The sequence below is a fragment of the Caretta caretta genome, chromosome 1 (assembly GCF_965140235.1).
Source record: "Caretta caretta isolate rCarCar2 chromosome 1, rCarCar1.hap1, whole genome shotgun sequence".
NCBI lineage: Eukaryota > Metazoa > Chordata > Testudines > Cheloniidae > Caretta > Caretta caretta.
Genome location: NC_134206.1, coordinates 259,833,250 through 259,859,254, shown reverse-complemented (window position 1 = coordinate 259,859,254; position 26,005 = coordinate 259,833,250). Strand labels below are relative to the sequence as shown.

The 26,005-nt window shown below is 45.6% G+C and overlaps 1 protein-coding gene across 1 annotated transcript in view; it reads left to right on the top strand.

The window, feature by feature from the left end:
- The first annotated feature begins 3,776 nt into the window (after nt 1-3,776).
- Nucleotides 3,777-26,005, top strand: part of DDX17 (DEAD-box helicase 17) — a 30,921-nt gene continuing 8,692 nt past the window's right edge. The window contains exons 1-10 of the mRNA XM_048834066.2: nt 3,777-4,081; nt 9,128-9,266; nt 18,722-18,821; nt 19,150-19,283; nt 20,787-20,852; nt 21,183-21,324; nt 24,355-24,515; nt 24,600-24,772; nt 25,123-25,233; nt 25,733-25,794. Of these exons, the coding sequence (XP_048690023.1) occupies nt 4,038-4,081; nt 9,128-9,266; nt 18,722-18,821; nt 19,150-19,283; nt 20,787-20,852; nt 21,183-21,324; nt 24,355-24,515; nt 24,600-24,772; nt 25,123-25,233; nt 25,733-25,794 (1,132 nt within the window). The 5' untranslated portion in view covers nt 3,777-4,037. The remainder of the gene's footprint in view (nt 4,082-9,127; nt 9,267-18,721; nt 18,822-19,149; nt 19,284-20,786; nt 20,853-21,182; nt 21,325-24,354; nt 24,516-24,599; nt 24,773-25,122; nt 25,234-25,732; nt 25,795-26,005) is intronic.

Genomic DNA, 26,005 nt, shown 5'->3' with positions numbered 1-26,005 from the left:
CACAGGGCTCTATCCTTGGTTTCCTTTTTCCCCTCTCTGCATTTTATATCTAGGTTCTCTCATCCACAGACACAGATTCAACTACCATCTCTATGGTGGCAACTCACAGGTCATCTTCTCTGCTCCACACCTGCCTCATTCTGTCCAAATGAAAATTTTGGCCTGTCTCTGACATCTTGTCATGGGTGCCTAGCTGTCAACTCAAGCTCAACATGGTTAAAACAGAGCTCTTAATCTCACTATCCCCCCCCCCCCCCACGACCTTCCTGGTAGATTCTATAGATTTAATAGAGTTTAAGGCAAGAAGGAACCACTAGATCATCTAATCTGACCTGTATATCACAGCCCCTTATATTACATCCAATTACCCCTTTTGGGAAAACAATAATCTGTATTAGACTAAAGTATTTCAATCCTCAGCAGACAACGTTGTTAAGTACCACAGACAGAGAATAGGAGAGATCAAGGGGCCACCAATGACCAAGACCCATCCAACTGAGAATTGATTAGATAAGACCAGATGATCATAGCAGGTTATCTGTACTCCATGCTACAGAGGAAGGCAAAACAAAAAATACTCCAAGGTCCCCGCCAATCCGACCTAGAGGAAAATTCCTTCCCAACCCCAAATCGGGGATCAATTAGATTCTGAGCATGTGAGCAAGACTCACCAGCCAAGCATTTAAGGGCATGTCTACACTGCAGTCTAAGGTGTGATTGTAGCACAGGTAAAAATGCCGATGCTAGTATGGCTAAAAATAGCAGTATAGATGTGCTGGTGGAGGCTTCAGCACAGGCTACACAAGAACCCTGGGGACCTACTCGTATTGCTAGCCTGCACTGAAACCTATGCCGCCACATCTGCTCTGCTATTTTTAGCCATGTTCGCATGGGTATGTCTTCCTGAGTTGCAATCACACCTTGGATTGCAGTATAAACATACTTTGGGAAAGAAGATTCTCTGTACCACCACAGAGCATTGGTCCTTTCTGTCTGGTGCCTCTCTCCAGCTGGCCAATACTGGATACTTCAGAGAAAGGTGGGGGGGAAAACAGAAACCCCCGAACACATCTGACCAATTGTGCATCAGGGGAAAAAATGCTTTCTGGCCCCTGAAGGTGATCAGCTGAAGCCCTGAAGCATGAGATGTGATTATAGTAATTGTCTTAATGCAGAATTTCAAATGTTATTGAGCATGTTGAAGGCAACAAAGAATTTCCTGTTCCTTCCATAGCCCACAAAGGGAGTGATGGATCTTGATCATTGTGGACAACCCCACCATCCTGCCTTTCACTCAGGTCCATAACCTTGGGACCTCTCTCTAGATTCTCGCATCCAAGCTATGTCTAAATATTGCAGCTTCTTTCTGTCTAACATCTCTAAGATATAGCTTTTCCTACTATCCACACAGCTAAAACTCTCCTGTAGGCTCTCATCTCACATTTTGATTACTGCAACATCGTTCTCTCTAGCATTGACAAATGGAGCTTTGCCCTGCTCACATCCATTCAGAATGCTGCAAAAAAAAAAAAAAAAATTTCCTAGCCTGTTGCTTTGACTATGTCACCCCTATCTTTGTGTCCTTCCACAGGAGCGCACTCTCTCTCTATTACTTCAAAAACATAAAGTACTTGTATTTTACTTTCAAGGCCCTCCCAGCCTATATATGCCCAAGCTACCTATTATCACACATTCACTATCAAGATGTCAACTCCCACCTGGCACAATGGGGTCGGGGTCCAGGAGCACAGCTAGGGCTTCCAGGCACTCCAAATAATAATAATAATTAATAAAAAACATTAAAATGGTGTTCAGATTGAATGAACTCTTGTTTATTAAACAGAGTTGAAATTAGTTTGTGTTAAACAGGAAATGGAAACATTTTTAACCTGTATTTGTATATTCAGCCACTGCGTAAAAATGACTGTGTGCATGCAGCATCCCTTGTCCATTTTCACAAAGGTAATGGTAGTAATCCCAGTGTTTTGGCCATATTCTAAATCAGGTGGATAGGTGAAGTTCCCCTGTAGTTTCAAGTGGACACATTTTTATTTACATTCCATCTGAAAGTTTATTTAACTGTATAAAAATACAAGCTGTGTTTCTTCACCAGAGGTGACGGCATTTGAAAGGTGTATGAATTGTGATGCCTGAATATAGTTTTCCCCTCCTCTGTGAGGGGAAAAAGCTTGCGCAGGGCACCAAAATTATGCAAGGTTTCCCCTTTGGAGCTTCTGTTCACAGTTGAGGTGTTGTGGGGTGATGCTGCTGCAGAGCACAAACAACTGCTAGCCCTGCACCCTGCCCTCAGTCAGTGTTTCTAAAGGATTGGAATGACACTGCAGAGCTGACATTACCTTATCTCTTTCAACTTCCCCCACTGCTCAGATCAGTGGAGTTTCATGCCTTCCACTTGTGGAAGCATAGAAAAGATTTGGACCATGTAAAGTACTTAGGAATCCTTCAGCATAAGAGGAGCAGAGGAATACAATATACAGAGCCAAATTCATTTCACATTTACAAACCTATGAAATCCTATTGATACTAGTGGAGTTACATAGATGTAATAGAAGGCAGAATTTTGCCAATTATTATTACAGGGTTGTGGAACGCTTTAAAATATTGTCCTTATTCATACTTTTTAAAATGTAAACTTTTTAATTGCAACAGAACACTTTAAAGCACACAATATACTATCACACAAAATAACATTGTTTGCCCTGTTGTTGTAGCCGTGTTGTCCTGAGAGACAGGGTGAGGTAATATCTTGTTTGGACCAGCTTCTGTTGGTGTAAGACAAACTTTCAAGCTCCACAGAGCTCTTCTTCAAGTCTGGGGAGTAGAAGTGTTTTAAATGCTTCTGTAGTTTGGGTTTTTGCACAGGTCACAAGGAATCTCTTTCCTATTGAAGGAGCTGTAACCACGCAAATAATTACAGTAATTTAGCTAAATATCCTTTCCCCTTCCATTTACTGGAAATAAGGAGAGAGTAAATATCATGGCGGCTACTGCTACTGAGCCTGTGCTGTGTGTGCACTGCGGCAAGATCGCTTTTATGGCATCTGTTCAACCGCAACCCCTTGTGTGCTCCAGCAGACACTGAGCTTAAATGTTGTGTCTGAGGGTGTTTCCTGCAAAGGGGGCAGCAGGAGGGAGATTCCTTGGACAGCGAAGATTAATTGCACACTAAGGCCCTAAACTCTGCAGCTTGCCACAGAGAAGTATTGTCTTTCCAGCCTATTGCCACCTCCCACACATGCAGTTGCTGCTAAGGCAAAAGGCTTTCCTGTATTCTCCAAACACAATACGTTACAGAATGCCTGTAATCTTGCACACACCCCTCCCCCCAGCTGAGCAAAAAGCAACTGAAGAATTTTACGCAAAATGGAAGGCTCTTCCTTCCCCTACTTACGCTAAACCCACCATAGAACAAGGGAGAGCTACGAAACTTCCGTATAATATTTAGTTAATATGCTGCTTGGCCAGGGTTTTCCTCTCAGTTCGTAGGTGGGTTACATGATTGGCATTTTTCGCAGTCGAATTTCGGGAATAGGGAGAGCGTTGTCTCCACACGCAAAAAGCCGACTCAGCTCCTGGGCACTACTCAATTTGCGTACACTGCTCGGTTTGGGTTCAGTTTTCTGGCCTCGGTCTCGTACGTACCCGGATTTCGAGAATAGGCGCAGCGGCATTCACGTCCCCCTCCCCCCGGCTATTCAGGGACGGAGTTTACGCAACGTTCAAGCCGTCCTTAACGTAAGTAGAGCGGGCTGGGGTGGCGGCGGCCATTTTGTGCGGGGAACCCGGAGGAAGAGGACGCTGTTTTGTCTCCGCGCCCGACGGGCCCTGAAGCTAACTGAGCCGCTCTCGGCCCCGCACACCAATCGCGACCGGATCTCTAGCCTCCCCGCTCCCTCCCCCGGGAAGCGAGGCGGTTACGGGCGACTCCACCGGGACACAACAGCCGCCGCCGGCCGAGCCCCCCCGACCGGCGCCACCCCCAGCTCGCGCCCCTCGGTGCCCCCCTCGACGGGAGCATGCGAGGCTTCGGAGACCGGGGCCGCGACCGCGACCGCGGCGGGTAAGAGGGCGGGGGCGCGGAAGCCCGGTGTGGGGGAGGGGCGGGGCGGAGTAGCCAGGCAAGGCCCCAAGACGGGGGCGGGGGGGCGGCTCGAGCCCGATCCCCGGCGGCGGGGGGCCTAGGTCGGGGCCTTGGGGTCAGGGTCACGTCCTAGGGCCACGGGAAGGTTCCGGAGTAGGGCGGGGTCCGGCCTGTGAGGAGCTGAGTGACGGGCTGGGACCCCGGAGCTGGGGTGCCCCCGAGGGGAGGAGCCCGGTGGATCCCTGGGGTGGAAAGTGAGGGCCCTAGATAGCCGCAAGGTTTGGAAGGAATCGCCCCCGCACGCCGTTCTCCCTGCTCGGCGGTGTCTGGTGCGAGAAGACAGGGAAGTTTCTCCGGTGGCTGGCAGGATACGCTTTACCTGTCACTAGGCCTGACTTCACTTTGCCTTTCCGTCCTCCGCACTGTTCCCACTTTGATCCCTCTCCCTCCCGCTGCTAACCTCGCTTCAGAAGCCCTTGCTCACCGTGGAGGACACACGTAACTTGTAGAGTGGACTGGACCTGACTCCTTCTCTGAATGTCCTTACCATTCATATGATCAGAAAGATTGCTCTTAAATAACCGTGCATATCTCTGCAGTATTCCCGGCCCCTGCTGATGGAGAGAGTGGAAACAGACCTGGAAATTGAACGTGGGCCTCTTGTGTAGTAGTGGAGCCCTGATCTCAGGGACCAGGGCCCTGGATTAAGCCTCAGGAGTCTGTCCAGGGTTGCGGGGGGGGGGGGGGGGGGCGCGGATCTGCAATCAAACCACAATCTTCCATATTACTGTGCAAAGGCCTAACAATTTGGTTTCCTACTCTTTTGATTATTCTTGGTATCACTCATCATGGGGCCTCATTCTGTTTAGGAGAATCGGGTTCAGTTGAGCTCTGATGTTGTGGAACAAAACAAAAGTATAAGAAAGCATCTAATATCATGAAATGCTTGATAGAAAGCATGTGAATGGTCCAGGGTTGTTGTCTGAGTGTTGTTCTTTTTAGTAGAAGGGGGTTAAGTAATGGCAGTACTCCAAGTTTTTCCTGGAAAAGACAAGTACTGGGGATTAAAGAGGAGGAATCAGGCCCTGAGAGAGAGAGAGCAAATAATAAAATATACTTGTTCCTCTTATTTCTTCTTTGATTTTTTTGAGTCAGGAAAAGTGCCAGCTTCCCACATTTAAATTTATTTCTTCCTTTACTCAGGTGAAGTTCAAGAATGTTTTCCTTGCACACGGAAGTATTTGTTAACATCTTTCCCAATAGAGCAGGAGAGGCTAAGAGTTCCACTCTAATTTTATATTTGTATCCTACATACATACAAACAACCCCCTTATGAAATAAAAAGATCCTGTCAGTTATATTGCAGAGAAGAGGGCCCCACTGTACACAGGTACTTAAAGGGGCACTAGCCAGATTTTAAGGCATGAGCATTTGACCTGCCTTGACATTTACATGATCTCATTTGGAGTAAAGAGATGTTTCTTCTTTTTAAGAACTTGGCTTTCAGATTTTAAGCCATCATTGGTTTAGAACCTACAAAAGCACAGTACTTTGTTCTCTTTAGAATTATGCTGATATCGTTGATAAATCTTGCACCATCAAAATGTATTATGACAGGCTTTAAGGCAGAGGTGGGCAAACTATGGCCTGCGTGACTGTCCTGCTGGACCCTTGAGCTCCTGGCCAGGGAGGCTAGTCCCCAGCCCCTCCCCCGCTGTCCTCCCTCCTCCGCAGCCTCAGCTCACCGTGCAGCAGATCTGCTGCAGATCGGCAGGGCTGCAAGCTCCTGTCTAGCAGAGCAGCAGGAGCTAGCTCTGGCTGGTGCTGCTGCCAGACATGCTGCTCTGAGCCGCATGGTAAAGGGGGGGGGGGTTGGATAAGGGGCGGGGGGTCCCAGGGGGCAGTCAGGGAGCAGGGGGAGGGCGGTCAGGGGATGGGGAAAGGGGGGGGGTTGGATAGGTGTGGGGTCCGGGGCCCCTGTCAGGGGTGGGGAAGGGGTCAGGGCACAAGGGGGATTAGATGGGGGGTGGTCCCGGGGGGGGGCCTGTCAGTGGGCGGGGGTGTGATGGGGGTGGGGTCCCGGGGGGGCAGTTAGGGGATGAGGAGCGGGGGGGGGTTGGATGGGTCGGGAGTTCTGAGGGGAGCAGTTGGGGTGGAAAGTGGGAGGGGGTGGGGACCAAGCTGTTCGGGGAGGCACAGTCTTCCCTACCTGGCCCTCCATACAGTTTTGCAACCCCAGTGTAGCCCTCGGGCCAGAAAGTTTGCCCACCCCTGGTTTAGAGTGACCCACAGGAAACGAATTAAAAATCTTATTTCATCTCCATGCTAAATGAAGGTGGGAGAAAAATATTTTAGTCAAATAGAAAAGGACAGAATCAGGAATAGGGAAACTACTTGACAATGGATCTTTTTTTAAAAAAAAAAAAAGTTTAATTCACATAAAGGCATAAGTAATGGGCTTTGACCCTGATCTCATTCCAAGTAATACTTTGCTTTGTTGCATATCTTTATAAACTGCTACAAAAATCTCACAAAACTTAGTTTCTGTAATATCAAAAACTGGGTTGCACGTGTGTATATCTATATTGTTAATTTTTTTTGACATTGAAAACTCTATACATGGACAATTATATACCAGAAGTTCAGCACATCATGACTCTTCTTAAAAAAATCATTTCTGAGATGTAAAACAATGTTTCCAATGATTGCAGTCATCAAAAATTGTACGATGGTATTTGAAAAACAGTTGGGTACTCCACCCAGTGTGCTGGACAAACTCCAGTTGTATGTTTACATTCTGTTTACTGTCCATTCCTGTTGTAGGGCCAACTAGATCTGGAATTTTTCTTTGCTTCTTGTCCTGAATGAGTTGGAGATGACTTTTTAGGACTGGAATGGTGCACTTTTACTTCGCCACTTGAATAAGCTGCTGTTGCATTCAGTTCTGGAAGTGGCTGCATTTCAGTTGCTGATGAAGTGATCACTGAATATCTAAGACCAATTTGGATTCAGTCACCACTGAACCAGGGAAAACTAAATAACTCTATGCAATTAAATAGAATTACTCTAGATTTACACCAGTGTAACTGGAATTGTAATCTGTTCCATATCAGTATGTAAAATGTCAATTAAGTCAGGATCAGTGAATGAAATATGACACATATTGGGGTATTATAAATTCTAAAAGACTCACTTTTTGGAAAGCCAATCTAAAGCTATATTGTGTGTACGCAGAGCAACATGGAACTGAAATTCTGCGAACTGCATTGTATTTTTATGTTGATGGCAATAAAGCAAACACTCAATGTCCAAATATCTAAGGCCCCGAATTTGCAAACATTCATGCATATATTTAATTTTTACTCACCTATGTACTCCTATTGCCTTTGTCAGTAAAATTACTCAGGTGCACACCTTCAGGGTTCTAAACTAGCATAGTCTGAAGAATGTATTCGATTGTGAGATGCTCCTGTAACTAGTAACTTGCATTGACAGCCCTAAGAAATCATAAAAGATTCAAGTCACTATTTTTATTTACAGGTGGGTTGTAAATTACTTTTATATGTTTTATAGTGTTAAATGTGATAAAAGTAAATAAGCACCCGTTTTAGCAATCTGATACAGAATAGAACTACATTTATAGAAAGGAGAAAAGGGCTGTCAAGACTGCAGCTTAACCAACATTTTTGAACCTATAACTTAAGTGTTTTAACCAGCATCAAATTAACTATAAATTTACCTTGCATTCTACGGGTGTAATCCCCTTTCCTGTTCTGCTTTCTCTGAGTTCTACTGTTTATTGTCACTCTAGCTTCTCTTAGGAAATAACTTTCAGAGAACACTTATTTAACTTTTAAAACATTTCCTTGCCAATATTGCAAATAAAACCATGAATTATTAAAACAAAAACGCTTAAATCTAATTTAGTTTTGACCAGAGGGTACATTTTAAAATTTGTCTCAGCTTGGGTATTGTAAACCTTTTTTGTTGATAGTTTCTAATTAGTTTCATTTTCTGGTACTCATGCATTAGCATAATGTTCTGTTTCAGTGGAAATACTTCAGAAGTCTTTATTCAACTGGAGTTTTTAAAATAATCAGACACACTTTCTTGCCTGTAGATTTTTCAAAAGCTTATTCTTTATCATATCTAAAGTTAGAGTAGTGTTTGACCTGACATTGTTTAAAATAGCAGCTTCGATTGAAATCTGGCACAATAGTGAAACAATAGCAGGTTTTTCAAAGAACTATTTGAAAGATGTACTATTAAGTGAACATTTATAATTATAATAGTTAAACTCTTCATGCCAATTTGTGCTTCAGTTTTCAGTACTTCCCAACTGTGCTGTAGGCCAGAAAAACCATGTTTATTCTCCTTTGGATAAATGAATCATTACATATAAATCCCTACCTCTTTTAAAAATAAACAAAAATTAAAAGCAGGGTGGAGTGTATTCCTTATATGGAGGATACATTGTACTAATTTCTGAGTAGCTTTGCCAGGTATTAAAGAATAAAAACTGACATTTATTTTCTCTCGAGACTTTCTCAGAAGTGTCTAAGAAATGGGACTCGTTTTTTTCCCACCCATCCAAATACTTCTGCTGTGACCCTGGTAAAAATTGTGGCTGCTTTGTAATTGCTTCAGATCTGCTTAGCAAAAACTTTGATATGGACGTCAACTTTTCTCTGTGCTTTATTTGTACATTGACTGGGGCATATTGATAAGGAGGGAAAGAAAAGGTGAAAGGAATGGTGAAATAGTTAGATTCTACATTAAAAGTAACACTGTCGTTGGAGTAGTGGTAATTGGGTAATAGACTTTACAGAAGGGAGCAAGAATACAGAAGACCTTCCCAACCCTTGTGTCTAGCAATGTTTTAAGGAGATTTTCAGATTAACTAAAACTTCAGTGTTTGTTTTAGCTTAAAGATAACTGTGAAAACATCGGAGGAACCTACAAATGCCAGAGCTGTGAAATCCTTTTATAAATTGCTTTTTAAAAAACTTATGTTGATACCCCCAGGTTTGGTAGTCCTCTGCCCCCAAAGAAATTTGGTAATCCAGGGGAGCGTCTACGCAAAAAGAAGTGGGACCTAAATGAGCTGCCCAAATTTGAGAAGAACTTTTATGTGGAACATCCAGAAGTGGCCAGGCTTACTCCTGTAAGTTTCCTTCTCCTGTCCTTGCCATTTTCAGTGCACCAGAGAATCTTTAAAAGTGGGAAAACGGGATATGCAGACTGTATTCTACTTATACTCTCCCTTTCCCTATATTGTTTTGTATATACACTTTGCAGAAAGGTATTTCGAGTGCTTGCTCATGTTCATTCCAATGTAGGTGTGTGCTCACCCCGAGCACTGCCACTGGAAAGCTTTTCCTTTGGTGGTATCTGTTGGGTTGGCGCTGGTGCCCCCTGGAGTCGTGCGCTCATAGTCCCAGTATAAAGGTTCTGCTGACCTGCAACCCCCGTGGTTCCTTTTTACTGCCTGTTGCGGTTGCTGGAACTTCAGTTCATTCTTGCTTTTTCCACAAGTACTCCTCTCAGTGGACTTTGATTGTACATAGTTATCTTTATTCGTAGTAGTTACGTTTCAGTTGTTAAATTAGTTAGATTAGCAAACCCCGCTCAGTGGAGCTAGTCCCTCCTGGCACTGGGGAACGCCTTGTGCTTCGTGCCACAAACTGAAGCCTGTCAGTGATCCCCATTCTAGCTGCCTTAAGTGCCTGGGGTACTCTCACGTGTGGGAGCACTTCAAAATCTGCAGAGACTTCAAGCCCCACACCAAAACAGAAACGGACACCAGGCTTAGGTTCCTCCACATGGAGGCAGCACTTTGCCCTCCTTCAGAGCGTAGTCACTCCGACTTGGCGCCGAGTACTTCAGCCTCAATAAGAAGCGCCCTGGCTTCTGTTAGGAAGATTCAGTGCCATTCCACATTTCTGGTGCTGAAGAAGGACATTTCTGCTTCTTGGGACTCCCAGCACCATCCATCATCCTAGGTGCCAAAGAAGATCACTCCGGCAAGGGACTTCCGGCATCGTTCTCCATTGCCGGTGCTGAGAAAGAAATAGAAGTCGACGGACAGGGTGTGATCCCTAACTCCGAAGTCGTGAGGCAAAGAGACACTAACAGTGCGACCCTTGCTGGGCCACTCAGACCCTTGCAACTCACCTGGTGCCGTTGACATTGGCCCCAGAATGGACACCTTTGAGGCTGGCATCGATGGACTCCTCACCATACGAGAGCCGTCGGAGCTCTGCTGCCCTGGCAATACCATCTGTGCCAGAGGCTTTTGAGGCCACGAGACATTTACTATCTCTCTTGGTACCACCACCCCCTGCCGTATGGGAGATGTCAGCGGCGGCGAGAGCTCCCCTGGCGCCAAGACCCCAGGTGCCTTCATAAGGGAAACCGGTCATCATGGGGCAGCCCCAGTCTCTCCTGGCACTCTTTGCTGGCACCACTCCACTCTGGTTGCCTAGAAGGGAATATTTGGAGACTGACTGAGAGGTGGAGTCATAAGTCTCCTACAGAAGCCGGCATCAACACTCTAGCCAACATCATCCGTTGGCAGACCTGGGCCAGGCCACCCCACCTGCGATTTGGCCTCAAGCACAGTGGCAAGTGCCACTGTGGTGGCCATTCTGGAACCCCTGGGCTTTTCCTCCAGTCCAGGGGTCATAGTCCATAAGGTGTTACTCTATTGTATCGGAGTCTAGAGCACCCCCAGTGACCTCCTCGGAGCAGGACCCAGGTTTTGGTACTGAGCCTGGGGCTGAATATCAAGACCTGGTACCGTGAGACCTGTCCTGTGCTGAGAGCAAGGAACAGTGCTCCCTGCATATGCAGGTTTTCTCTTCCTCCTCTCCAGATGAGGCGGTGACGGGAATGGACATTGTGTCCTCCCAGGTTAATTACAGGGCGCATAAGTAGCTCCTCAAAAGAGTAGCACAAAACCTCGGTTAGAGGAGATAAAGGAGTCCTGCCATGCTCTGGTGGATATTCTAGCTGCACTGGACCCCTCAAGAGAGACTTTGCCCTTCAATGAGGCTATTATGGACCCCATCAAGGCCTTATGGCAGACCACAGCATCCTGTCAGCCGATGGCAAAAAGGATGGAGAAAAAGTACTTTTTTCCAGCTAAAGGGTTTGAACTCCTGTACGCTCATCCACCAACGGGCTCATTGGTATAGTATCAGCAGCCAACGAGCAGGAGTGACAGGATCCAGAAGGTCCAAGGCCAAGGATGCCAAAAAACTAGACCTTTTTGACAAAAAGGTCTATTCAGCTGGCAGCCTCCAGCTCAGGATCGCAAATCAGCAAGTGCGCCTGAGCAACTATGATTTTAATTCCTGGGACTGTGTGGCAAAATGTAAAGAATTATTACCATAGGAGTCCAGATGCGAATTTGCAGCCCTAGAGGGAAAATCCATGGCAAGGGTGTCCCTACAGGCAGTCTTGGATGCGGCAGACTCTGCAGCCTGATCTGTGGTGGCAGTGTGGAGAAGCTCCTGGCTTCAATCCTCGGGCCTACCCCACAAGATGCAGCAGACATTGCAGGACCCCCTTACCAGGGTACATCACTCTTTTTTGAGCCGGCAGACTCCAAACTGCACAGCCTGAAGGACTTGAGAGCCACACTCAAGTTTCTAGGGCTTCATACCCCAGTTCCCTCTAGGAAATACTTCAAGCCCCACCCAGCTACTGGTTTCTAACAGGTAAGACTATAATAAGAGGGAGGAGCAGGGGCTATAGGAGAAGATCTCCACCCCAGTCTAAGGGTGTACTGCCTCCCCACCCCTTCTTGACACCTGGCAGGGTCTAAGCAGGCCTTTTGATAGGACACTTGGGGATGATGTACCAGAAAAATTTGTGGATCCATTTTCCTCATTTTTTGTGAACCGATTATCCCACTTCTATCAGGTGTGGGCCTGTATTACTTTGGATCTTAGGATGCTACACAAAATAGCACTGGGACACACCCTTCCATTCAGTTCCTTCCAACCCCTCTCCCTTTCCCTCTTCAGGCACCCTTCTCACAAACAACTTCTAGCCCAAGAGGTGCAGTTGCTCCTAAGGGTGAGAGCAGGGGAGGAGGTTCCACAGGAGTTAAGGGGCCGGGGGCTCTACTCCCATTATTCCCTAATCCCTACAGCCAGTGGCAGTCTCAGACCGATTCTGGACCTGTGAAACCACAATTGATGTATGAAAGAGCTCAAGTTCCGCATAGTTTCCTTGGTCTCCATCATCCTCTCCCTGGATCCAGGGCACTGGTACGCCACTCTCGATTTGAAGGATGCTTTTTCATATTTCAATCTTTCAGGGACACAGAAGGTTCCTCAGATTTATTGTGAAGGATGAGCTCCCGTTCAGCCTATCGGATCAGTCCCCTCAGATGTTCATGAAGTGCATGGCAGTTACGGCAGCCTTCCTGATGAGACAAGGGGTTCAGGTCTACCCTTACCTCAACGACTGGCTGATCAGAACAAGGCCCAGGTGGAATCCGATATAACGTTAATACAGTCAACTTTCTAGGAATTAGGTCTGCTAATAAATGTGCAGAAGTCTACTCTCTCCCTGGTTCAAAGAATAGAATTAATTGGGGCGATCCTCAGCTTGGTCCCAGCCAAAGCCTTCCTCCCAGAAGCTTGATTCCCAGCAATAGGGATGCTTATAGAGAGCCTCAGAAATCACCCCATCACCACAGCACATCTTCAAGCGTGGCTGGCATCTATATACTTAGTGGGCCAACCTCATGGTTATCACACTTCCCTCATCAGTGATCACCTCCCTTCTTTGGTGGTTGGCAATGTTTGCAGGAGTCCCATTTTCAGGACCCCAACCATCAGAGTGTCTCATCACAGATGCTTCTGGGATGGGCTTGGGAGCTCACTTGGGGTCCCTCAGAACCTCTGGTCTCCAAAAGAGCTCACTACACATCATCAGGGAACTTTCGCCTGGACTGCCAAGCATTCCAACCCCACATGGTGGGCAGGTGCATGTCAGTTCTCACAAACAACACAACAGTGATGTTCTATAGCAACATGCAGGGTGGAGCATGCTCTTCTCACCTGTGCCAAGAAGCACTTTGCTTGTGGAAATTCTGCATAGCCCACTCAATCCACCTCAAAGCCTCCTATCTCTCGGGGTTGCAGAACAAGTTAGCGGTCTACCGTAGCTGATCCTTCTCCAACCATCACAAGCGGTCCATCCGTCTAGATGTTGTGAAAGGCATTTTCCAGAAGTGGGGGACTCCCCAGATAGATCTGTTCATGATGAAGCACAACAGGAAGTGTATCCGGTTCTGCTCCTTCCTGGTTCACAGTCCGCAGTTGCTCGTAGATGCCTCTCTTCTCCCTTGGATGGGCCATCTTTTCTACACATTCCCTTCCATTCGTCTCGTACACAAGGCCTTGCTGAGAGTCAAAAGGGACAAAGCGAGTCTTATCCTTATAGCCCCGGCCTGGCCATGTCTGCACTGGTTCACCATGCTCCTAGACCTCTTGGTGGAAACGCCAATCCATTTGCCACCGTTTCCAGACCTCATCTTCCAGGATCATGGCCATCTAGGTCATCCAAACTTCAAGTCCCTTTTTCTCATGGCCTGGAAGCTCTATGGCTGAACCTCGTAGAGCTAGCATGCTCAGCGCTGGTTCACAAGGTGCTTATAGAGAGCAGAAGATCCTCCACTAGAGCCACTTACTGGCAGAGTAGAAAAGATTCTCAATCTGGTCTACGAAGAAAGGTGCTACAGCTACACAGTTAACATTACATTCGTTCTAGATTGCTTGCTGCACTTGAAACAGGAAGGCCTAACCGTGTCATCTGTTAGGTCCATCTAGCTGCATTCTTGGCCTTTTACCCATGGGTGAACAGCTGTTCTGTTTTCTCAGACTCCATTTGCAGTTGATTACTTTAGCGCCTTGAGAGATTGTATTCCCATGTATGGCAACCAGTCTCTCCCTGGGATCTCAACTTGGTGTTGGTAAGGCTAACAGTACCCCTTTTGAACCATTGGCAACATGCTCTCTGCTCTACCTGTTCTGGAAGGAGGCCTTCCTGGTGGACATTACTTCTGTCAGGAGTGTCTCAGAGATCCGGGCCTTCACTTCAGAACCACTCCATACGATATTGTTCAGGGGCAAGGTCCAGTTGCGTCTGTATCCGGCCTTCCTCCCTATGGTGGTTTTACAATTCCATAGTAACTGGGATATCTTCCTACTGGCCTTTCCGAAAACTCATGCCAATAGGGAGGAACAGAGGCTCCACTTGCTGGACATCAGACATGCACTAGCCTTCAACGTAGAAAGGACTACATCATTTTGGAAATCTATTCAGCTATTTGTAGCTATTGTAGACAGGATGAATGGTCTTCCCGTCTCAGCCCAGAAAATCTCATCATGGATCTCCTCCTGTATCCATACTTGCTAAGATGTGGTAAAAGTCGCCACTCCTCCTGCCCTGATGGTGCATTCCACAAGGGCCCAAGCATCTTTGGCAGCATTTATGGCTTAAGTTCCTATCCAGGATGTTTGTAGAGTGGCATCGTGTCATCAGTTCACACTTTCGCGTCTCACTACACCATAACCCAGCAGGCTAGAGATGATGCTGGGTTTGGCCAAGTGGTGTTACAATCCGCATATTAGAGAGCCCTTGAAGAAAAAATGGTTACTAACCTTTCATAACTGTTCTTCGAGATGTGTTACTCATGTCCATTCCAACCCCCCCGCCTGTCCCTCTGTTGGCGTTAGCTGGTGAGAAGGAACTGAGGGAGCTGTGGGTTGGCGGAATCCTTTATACCAGCCTTTTTCATCTGTCCTATGTGCTTCTGAATTTCCTTTTCCCCCATTGTTAAAATTGGATTTTAAATACAAGACTTAAAATATAATTCTTTTCTAATCCATCATCTCCTTGCTTGACCTGTCTGGCTCTATCAGTGAGGCATATCTGATGCCATGATTTATTATAGTGGATATGAGCTACACTACATCAGGAAAGTTTTTGAACAAATTGAACAGTTGACGGAAAACAAAACAAAATAGTCTGTTTGAATCACAGATGCTGCTGCTAATGGATGAGAAATTTTAGGAACAGTCCGTTGCCCTTTTCATCATTTATTTTTAATCCCATCTTCCTGGTTTTTTCCTTTAGACCCCCTCTATATACAGAAAATAAAAGTTGTGTAATAAACTGAATTATCTTTTTAATCTTTCTTGGCAAATTCCATACACCCTCCATAGGAAATAGTTCTTTGACCATATGTTCATATAGGTGCTCAGTTGTAGGATGCACACGCCTGTGTGCTCAGTCGGACCATTGAATCAGCAAGGTCCTCATCTTCACACTGTGCAATCTCAAGCGAGGGTATGTAGGGAGGCACAGATAAGCTGCTGCTGCAGTTCCTTTTCAAACATCTGCAGCTCTAGACAGAGCAGATGCATGTCCACTGCTTCCTAGAAGCTCTTTCCAGCCTGTATTGTACTTATTTCCTCTTGCTTTGCACAAGATTGTGCTTTGGTGGGAGGGGGATTCCACCATCCCAGTTTCCTGGGAATGTTTCGTTGGCCTTTCTCTTCAGCCTAATTTCTGAAGTATGCCAAAGGCCTCAGAATTCAAGTCCTGCCAGAGCTGCAATACGTTTTTTCCCCCCAAAGGCAACAGGTTTTCTAGCTGTCTCCAGTGTCCCAGAGGTACTAATGTCGCATCCAAATGCGAAGTTTGCACTGGGTTTAAGAACAGGTTTCACAAAGAAATGTTCTTGAAATCAGGGGAGTTTGTTACACGTGCCAGCATTTTTCCCACAACATTCAGGGTCACACTACTAGAGTAATGGATAGACAACCGGGTGGACGTGTACTGTATAAATCGGGGGGTAAGAGGACGCAAAATCCCAGTTTTTGTGCATAGAATTACTAAAACTATGGAACTGGTGCATTGCCTATGTGGCCTCCAGAACACAGTGGCGGATGCCCTAAGCAGAAACTTCAATCAGGACCATGTGTGGGAGCTCAATCTGATCTGCCACAGCAACTGTGAAGCATAGGGCCCCCCATAGTGGATCTCTTTGCAACCCTGACCAGTATGAAATGCCAAATCTTCTGCTCCAAAATGGCATGCAGCTGCAACTCTTTAGGGGAGAACCATTCTAGTCCCCTGGCCCTGTGCTGTTCGCTGTGCCTACTCTCCAGCACCTCTAATCCCCAGCACTTTAGTCAGATTGAGGCAGGAGCAAGTGAGGGTCTTCTTAATAGTGCCATCTTGGCCCAGACAAGTGTGGTACTCATATCTACTCCACTTTTCTGGAGGGATATCTCAACACCTCCCCCTTAGATGGGAGCTCCTGACACCCCAGCCCCAATAAATAGAGGTGTTTATCTGAACTTCAAGGCACTGGCTCTCAGTGGGTCTCAAATTTTAGAATGGGACTGCCTGGTTTAGGTTCAGGCTGTACTTTTGAATAGTAGGAAGCCTTCCACATGTAAGACATACCTGCAGAAGTGGAAACACTTTCTTTCCTGATGTTCCTGTCACTCCATATCCATTTCTGAAGCTACTCTCTCAAGGATCCTTGGCTGCTGGTTAGAAGTAGATCCCATCTTTTTACCTGAGTTTTCTCTCCAGGTGCACCTAGCTGCTACTATGGCCTTCCATTTGTCTCTTGAAAGATTTTTTTGTTTTGTTTTTGCTCACCCTAGGATGGCCAGATACTTCAAGGATCTGTCCAACTTTTCCTCATATCTGGAACCCCATGCTTGAGGACTTTAATTTGGTCCTCTGTGCCTTAAACTCTCCTTTCCAACCTATGGCCACCTGCTCATTCCTTCATCTCTCTGTCAAGACCTCATTCCTGGTAGCTGTTGTCTCAGTAGCTATTGTCTCAGCTGGAAGCTGATCTGCCGTACACTGCCTTCTGTTGTGACAAGGTCATATTATGTCCTCGTCTTCATTTCCTGCCGAAGGTCAGGATATCAGTCTACCAGTATTCTTTCCCAAATCTCTCCCCTTGAGGGAAGAGGCTTGCCACCACATGTTTAGATGTTTTGAGGCCCCAAATCATCTATCTGGGCAGGACTAGATCCTTTCAGATGTCCTTAGGACTGCTAGTAACCTTCTCTGAAAGAATGAAAGGACCATCTGTTGCCATTCAGACTGTCAAAGTGAGTTTCAGGTTATATCTTAGCTTGCTCTTAGGCTGTCAGGGTACAATTCCCACCTCCAGCTTACAGCCTGCTCCACCAGGGCTCAGTCTGCTTCTTTTGCCCTTCTCAAAGATATTCCCATCGTAAAAATTTGCAGGACCACAACCTGATCCCCTGTTAACATGTTTTCTAAACGTTACGCTATCCTACCCATGTCCAAGATGAATGCATCCTTTGGCTACGCAGTTCTCCAAACTGTCCTGGATCCACTTCCTCAGCACCCACTTCTTTGCTGACTTACTGCTTGTGAGCCTCCTGTGGTGGAGCACCCATAGGGATATAGATTTGGAGGAGCAAAAGTTACTTACCTTTCAGTAACTTGAGTTCCTTGATGTTTTGTTCCTGTGGGTGCTCTACCTCTTGCCCTCCTTCTGCTCTGCTGTGGAGTCTTTGGCTCTGTAGTTGAGAAGGACCTGGAGCATCAGTAAATCTATGCCTCCATATACATCCTCGCTTGGAAATAAGAGGCTTTGTATTGTGTGGGTGGACCCAGCTGATTCAGATCTCCAGTCGAGCACATGTGGGGGTATGCGCATCCTATGATGATGCATCCCTGGGGACAAAACGTCTTGAACTCAAGTTACTGAAAGATAAGTAATCTTTCCTTAATTATCTTATTTACACAATGCAAAGGGATATCAACTTTAACTCATTAAAAAAAAAAACACAACGAATTTCATTAGTTGCAAGTACTATACTGCACTTGAAGGTCCCTGTTAATTTCTGTTGTTTTACAATCCCATGTTTGTATTTTCAGAATGTTTTTCCTCTTCTCTGTGTCTATGTGAAGGGGTCTCACAAATGGGAAAGTAACATAGGTTTAATCCAAAACATGCATTAATGGGAGTCTTTCCATTGACTTCCCTAGGTTTTGGATTAGGCCCAATACTGGGGAAATAGTGAAACTGACTTTGCACAAAGTGCTGTGAAATGTGCAAAGTAAACTGGAAGCGTAGAGAAATATTTTTCCTAATCCTTCAATTAAGATAACCTGGGATGTTACTTATAACAATTAAAGAGGTACAAATGTTTTAGAAAATGTTGTCAGTGTCCTACTTCAAAAATAATTGGGACTTAATTTATCATTGCTATGTTTCTGAGTAATGTTTTCAACAAGAAAGGAAATGTTAGTTCACAGGTGGTTCTGAGCAGCAGTTCTAGGTGATGGCTGCTATAGCACGGAGCTCTGCATGTAGCTCCCATTTAATTGCATTGCTGGAAAGAGATGGACCGCCCTGCTTCATCCTTAGTGAGTAGAAATCTGTTTTGCTTCCTTACACAATCAGACCTCTCAACCAGGCTGTCAGCTAAAGCATTTGTGGAATTTATTAATAGTTGACATCAGAAACGTGTATTAAGTCGCTTCTGACAACCTGGAACTTTGTGTTTTTGTTTTTTTTCCCCTCTACCTAACTAGTATGAAGTTGAAGAACTGCGACGAAAGAAAGAGATTACAGTTAGGGGGACAGATGCTTGCCCCAAACCTGTGTTTGCCTTCCACCATGCTAACTTCCCACGTGAGTATTGTGTCATTCAAGATGCTGATCAGCTTTGTTGTTGGAGTAAGGGAGGAGTGCTGGGATAACACCCTTCTGATCAGACCCTGTTTTGGTTCTAGAAAGATTTTGTCAGATCTACTGTAGCTTTAGAGATCTTCATCAGAAAAGTTAACCTTTAAGGAATCCTCCTGCTTGTCATACCCGAGACTCTCAAAGTGAGAAACTTGAAATTGCTCCCAAACTGGGTTCTGTAGGAAAATTTCCCCAGCACTTCTGTCTTCGAACTGATGGCTTTTACTAAGATGTACATAGTTTGTATTCTTCACTTTTTTTGTTTAACTTGCAGAGTATGTAATGGATGTCTTGATCGATCAGAATTTCACAGAACCCACTCCAATTCAGTGCCAGGGCTTCCCATTGGCCCTCAGTGGCCGAGACATGGTGGGCATCGCTCAGACAGGCTCCGGGAAGACATTGGCAGTACGTGTTTGTGACCATTTCCTCTTAGTTGCTTTGTATGAGTTTCTTCTTGCTTTGCATCTCTTGGTTGATCATTCAGACATGTGCAAAGGAAGGGTGATAGCGTTTTAAAATATGTTCTGTCTGTGTTGTAGGTGGGATAGTTAAATAGTAACGAGCACGTGGTTTGTTTTGTGTGCCTGATCTTGTCTATTTTCTGCTTGGCTGTCACACAGCCAATGTTTCCATTTTTTAGAGGGGAGCATATGTTTGGTTTTTTTAAATGGACCTCACTTACTGGTTGATTTAGTTACACAAGTTAAAACCACAAAGGCTAATACAGGCTCGTACTTCCAACTGACATAGGCAGGAGTAGTAGGCATGTTCCCTCTAATTTTTCCCACCCATGTGCAGAATGAATTTGTGGTGATGTGTGACAATCTCCATATTGATGCACATAACAAAATTCATGTGGCGGGGGTGGGGTCAAGGGGTTCGGTGTGTGGGAAAGGGCTCAGTGCTGGGGCGGAGGGTTGGAGTTTGGGGGAGGGGGGGTGAAGGCTCCGTCTGGGGCTGTGGACTATGGGGTGGGGCCAGGGACGAGGGGTTTGAGGTGCAGGCTGTGACAAGGAGAGAGGACTCCCTCCAGCTCTCTCTCCCCCCTCAGGAGCACCTGGGCTGGGGAGGAGAGGCGCCTGTTGCACGGCCCCGGCAGGTCCGGGCTGGGTTGGGGCCATGGGAGGGGCACCACGACCCTGGACCCAACCCAGCCTGGCCTGGAGCTGCCGCAGCCATGGGAGAAGCGCCCCAGCCACAACCCAGCCTGGCCCAGAGTTGCTGTGGGACAGGCACCTCTCCCCCCACTGCGGCCCAGAGCACACCCAGCACTCGCTACGCATTAGGTGACTCCCTGGCTGTTGCCTGGGGGAGCACGTTGAGACGCTGCATGGGACATAATGGCAAAGAGACACTCCTCCCGTTTCACGCATGGCGTGTTTGAGTCGCCTTGCTGCCACTGTGCCAAAGCCTTGGCGTGAACAGAGCTTGGAAACGCGTTTTGGCTGAACAAGGCGCTCCACGGCAGCTCCAGGACAGGCTGGGTTGGGGCCATGGGAGAGATGCCTCTCCCCCGCCCACGATGCCTCTCCCCCAGCCGCAACAGGTCTGTGGCTGGGCTGGGTTGGGTCCGGGGCTGGGGGAGAAGAATCTCTCCCCACTGCAGCCCTGAGTTGCCTGCGTGGCGCTTAATAGGCTGCTGCAGGGCCGCGCAGCTTAGAGGGAACTTAGGTTGTAGGTGCTCATTAATTCAGAAAGTCAGGCTGTCTTCTATTATGTACCTAAATGTAGACATCCAAGTTTGAAAGCTTTATTTTGCGGACACTAAAGCATGTGGTGTTTGTCACTGCTTGAGGAAAGATGTTAAGCTAAATTCAGCATTACCAGGATCCAATATGATAATCATTGGCATGATCTAATATGGAAAACCCATGTCTCTTAATTTTCATTAATTTTCTTCTATTTCAGTACTTGCTGCCTGCAATTGTTCACATTAACCACCAGCCATATTTGGAGAGGGGAGACGGTCCAATTGTAAGTGGTCCTCGGTTTTTTCCTTTTTACATGTATAATACGCAGTTAACAGAAATGTGTAGATTAATTTTGCACCACAGTGCCATAGAGAGGAAGTTGAGAACTGTTCATTGTAGCAGTGTGGGTAGCACGTTCAGTGTATCAAAAGCCCAGTGATGATTATCCGCATGTACTAGTGCTGCTGTTAGTTGTTTTCTAGGTAATTGCATGCTGACAATCTAGTCAATTCTGCCTCTGATATCTGAACAGAGATAATTAATTATCTTAGCTTGAAACAGTGTTCTCCACTCAGCTATCCGGGACGGGTTCTTTTTTTTTTTCTCTCCGCAGTGTTTGGTTCTAGCTCCTACCCGAGAACTGGCCCAGCAAGTCCAGCAGGTGGCTGATGATTATGGCAAATGCTCAAGACTTAAGAGTACCTGTATATATGGAGGAGCACCCAAAGGTCCCCAGATTCGAGACCTGGAGAGAGGTAATGGTATTCTTGTGTGTTTACAAATTCACTGTTGCAGGAGCTGTGCTTAAGGTAGCAGGAAAATATGATACTGTAAAATATATAGTAAGAAGTGATTTTCTTTTTTAAAAAAAGCCTGTTTGGGAAGGTGCTAAGCATGATCACAGCCCCATCTACTGCTACAATTCACTGCAGTTGTACCTCCAGTCAGAGCCATGGTGTGCATACAACAGTACCAGTCATCCACATTTGTCTTGCAACTTATTTAGATAGCTCTTTTTCCTCCCCTCTTTTCTCTGTGCACCCTCCCCGTATGACAGTCTATACAGTTGCCAACTTTCTAATCGCACAAAACTGAACACCTTACCCCTGCCCCTTCGCTGAGGCCACACCCCCTTCCCCTGTGGCCCCCCATGCCTAGGAGCCAGACCTGCTGGCTGCTTCCAGGGTTCAGCACGGAGCCAGGACAGGTAGGGGCTAGCCTGCCTTACACCCGCCACTCTGCCTACTGGACTTTTAACAGCCGGTCGAAAACTGGACACCTGGTCACCCTAAGTGTCCGCTTCTCCCTGTTTGTTGGGAAGAGACCACATTTATTGACTGTGGGTCAAGGTTTAGGATTGACTGTCCCTCAGGTTGAACTCCAAGCATTCTGCCTCCAAAGTTGTTTAAAGGGTCAACCTCAATTTCTTAGTATATAGCAGAACTTTTTTTAAAAATATCTACAAGTTTCCTTCAGACTTTTTTGTTCTCAGAGGTTTGCCTTCATAAACTGTATCTTCAGTTGGAGTGGGGGAGAATTGGCATGATTTCTGGAGTGTGATTTATACTAGAAATTAGGTTGGCATAACTCCTGTTCAGGGTTGTGAAAAATCCACACCCCTGAACAACATAGTTAAGCTGACCTAAGTCCCTGTGTTGACCCTGCCCTGTCTACAGAAGAATTCTTCCGTCAACCTAGCTACTGCCTCTCGGGGAGGTGTATTATCTACGCCATTGGGAGAACCTTTGCCGTCAGTATACGTTTTGCTTACACTGAAGCGCTACACTTCGCAGCTGTGCAGCTGTAGCATGTTAAGTCTAGACATACCCTACAGCATGAGCTTCTCTACCCTATTTCTCCTCAAAAATAGTGACACCAAGGGGAAAGAATAAATGCCCTACTGTTTCTCACCCTTCTGAAGCAGTCCTTGGATGCAAGAATGCACAGGCTGCATGGGCCTCTGAAAGATGAGGTGTCCTCTGAAGCACTTAAGGCCAAATCCCCTGCACAGCAACCAGGGAGCTTTTCTTCCTATGCATAGTCAACATACCCTTTCTAACTGCCATCTCTTCCATAAGGATGGTTCAGAGTTAAGCATGCTGTCCAGAGAGCCACAGTTCTGTGTGGGCCACCAAGATAAAATAGTGCCCTAGAGTCACCCAGTCTCCCCAAGGGCAACTTCATTGATCCGAGAATGTAGGGTTAATTTCATTCTGCCCCAAACCAAAGAATCATAACATAATAGAATGGCGTGAGAAAGATGGGAGGAGGGTCTGTCAAGGTATATCTAAACTGTACAGACCTCTTCAGGAAATCCAAGTTTCTCTTATACATCCCTGTAGTCAAAGAAAAGACCTGTTCCAAAGCTTCAGTATTCCCATAGATAAAGGCATGCATAGCAGAAGCCTAAAAGACCAAAGGTGCAGCCCCACCCAAGAAAACCTTCACACAATCCACTCGAGAAGCAGTGACTTCCTGGGTAGAGAGGTCAGAACTCATGAAGAGATCTGTGGAGCCACAGCTTGGTCCCTTGTCATGCTTTCTCCAGGTGTTACAAAGTAGACATCCTCTCCTCTAGGAGTGTAGCATTTGATTGGGAAGTGCTAAAGAATATGTTGCCCTTAGTCTTTCAGATTGCCCTCCTTTTTGTGTAAATAGTTGGTGAGAATCCTCTTCTCACTGTAAACGCTGTCAAATATAGAGAGTATAGAGAAGGAAAAACTTTTTTCAGCTATAAATTTTCTTTTTGGGATTCTTTTATGACCACCTGTTTACACTGCTGTGGAGGAATGAATTAACATCAGTGTGTGTTAAATACAGTGGATCTAAGAGGAGTCTTTCTCTTGAGTCTCTACTTTGACCTTGGACTCAATGCTCTGTTACAAATGTTTGTTCTGTATGTTGCCCTTAAGTATATTAATATTTTTTTCCTCCAGCTTTAGAAGCTGTTGTTCAGACCAAATTCCAAGAAGTTCTGGCCTAGAACTAAAAGATTTGGTCTGCCACCAGCAGCCAGGGAGACTGTTGGATATGGAGTTTCCTCAGAGAGGAAAATTCTACCTTCCTCAGTCTCTAAACTGCTCACTGGACAGCTCCATGAGTTTGGAGGGCTTAATTGTGAGACTCAAGTGGAAATAATGTCTCCTTTTTAGGAACATGAGAATTGTCATACTTGACCATTAGTCTGTTTAGGCTTATATCTTGAATAGTAGCAGATGCTACAGAGGAAAACAGATGCCCATCTTCCACAATAATTACCTAATTTAAACAATACTGTACAACACTTCCTCTTTCTGTATACAAAGCCATCTGAGAAAATGAAAGGTTGAGCTATCTAGTAGCTGTTGAATAGGGTGTGGCTTCCTGTGTTACTACGAAGGGGCTGATTAGATACAGTATTGGAAACTTAGCTGGGACTTAAACTTTTATTCCTCTACAAACTAAGCTCTCTAGAGTTAATATCTTTGGATGAGGGGGATTCAGCTGGACTAGAAGCATTGGTTCATTTTACCTTTTCTACTATTGTTGAGTCTTTACATTTCCTCTTCCGTGTAATTTCTGGGAGGAAGCTGTCTGCTCCTGGACTGTATTCAAGGTTCTAATGGTAGTGTAACAGTAACTTCAGAATGGCTAATAAAATGATTAAGGATGTCTAGAGTTCCTGGTAAAATAGTAGTGACTCAGTCTAACGCACACATATAAGGGGAGTGTTGTAACAAATTTACTGCCAAAAGTGTTTTTTTATGACACTAGAAATATAAGCCCCTCCCTCTTGTGTGTTGAAGGCGTTGAGATCTGCATTGCCACACCTGGCCGCTTGATTGACTTCCTGGAGGCAGGAAAGACCAATCTTCGTCGATGTACGTACCTTGTGCTGGATGAAGCGGATAGGATGTTGGATATGGGCTTTGAACCCCAAATTCGTAAAATTGTTGACCAGATAAGGGTACGTGAACCTCTGATTTATAGTTTCCTTCAAACTCCCACTCAAAATATATCATCCAAATAACATCTTTTCCCTTTCTTCTAGCCTGACCGGCAAACTCTAATGTGGAGTGCCACTTGGCCAAAGGAAGTGCGCCAGCTTGCTGAGGATTTTCTGCGTGACTATGTTCAAATCAATGTGGGCAACCTGGAGCTGAGTGCTAACCACAACATCCTGCAAATAGTGGACGTATGCATGGAGAGCGAGAAGGACCATAAGTATGGCCGTTGTTCTGCTATCCCAGTTTTTGGGGGTGGGGGAGGAAGGAGGCTTAAAATCTTCATTGCACAGGAGTATTTTTAAAAATGATCAGTCCACTGCAGTTACTTGCAGTCGTGTAATTTTTCACTACTGAAACTTGCCAACTAGTTTAATGCCCTTGTCATCTAGTTGCTTATAGCTGTTTACTAATGTTATTAAATAGTAAGATAATTTAACTCTTCATAAATAGTACTAAACCAGTTTTCTCTTAAGTGGTTGCTTATTACAGGTGTTCTCTCAAAATAATTTGTTGAAAGCTCTCTCCTGTGTTCTTGTAAATACATCTTGTCTCTTCCTTTTGTTTTAGACTAATTCAACTGATGGAAGAAATCATGGCTGAGAAAGAGAACAAAACTATCATATTTGTTGAGACAAAAAGGCGATGTGATGACCTCACCCGAAGAATGCGCAGGGATGGGTGAGTATCTTGTTTACGGTTTTTATTTCCCATTAGGAATCCCTAAACTGTAGTGTGGGGAGAAAGAGGGGGCAATGCTTATGTTGCTAGACTTGGAAGTGGTCTTTCCCTTCAACCCTGTAGCCAGATGCAGTACTGGGGCCCCTGGAAGGTTCCATCACATTGAAGCACTATATAAGAGGGACAGCGTGCTGGCCTACTTGGGACATAATGAATGCTGCAATGTGTATGAGACTGTCATGGCAAAGGGATTTTCTCAGTATAGTAGGCATGATTGGATTAAGCACTAGTTATTAGTACCTGTAAGAATGATGGGTGCTTTCAGCCTGTACAGAAACAGATCCCTCCTGAATAGTTTACATTTTAAGTAGAGAACTGACAAAGGAGGGAAGGAATGCATAAGTATTTCTTAATGATTTTAATCCTTGCCTGTTTTCTCTTAACATTAATAAAGCTTCTTGTTACCTCTCTAAAATAATGTGTATCTTCCATTTGGCAGCTGGCCAGCTATGTGTATCCATGGAGATAAGAGTCAGCCAGAAAGAGACTGGGTACTTAATGGTGAGTAGTGTCTGGGAGAGCTGATAACTTGAACTATTGAAGATCTTCTGCTTGATTTAGGCAAACACATTTCCCCCTGTGTTGTCTTTCTCTGAGATGCACACACTGTCTGTGTTAACTGATTTGCCTGTAGTCCTAAAATGGTTTTTGTTTAGCCTTTGTACTTGTTAATTTCAGTACTGGGAGGTTGTTGCAAAGAACCACTCCTCTG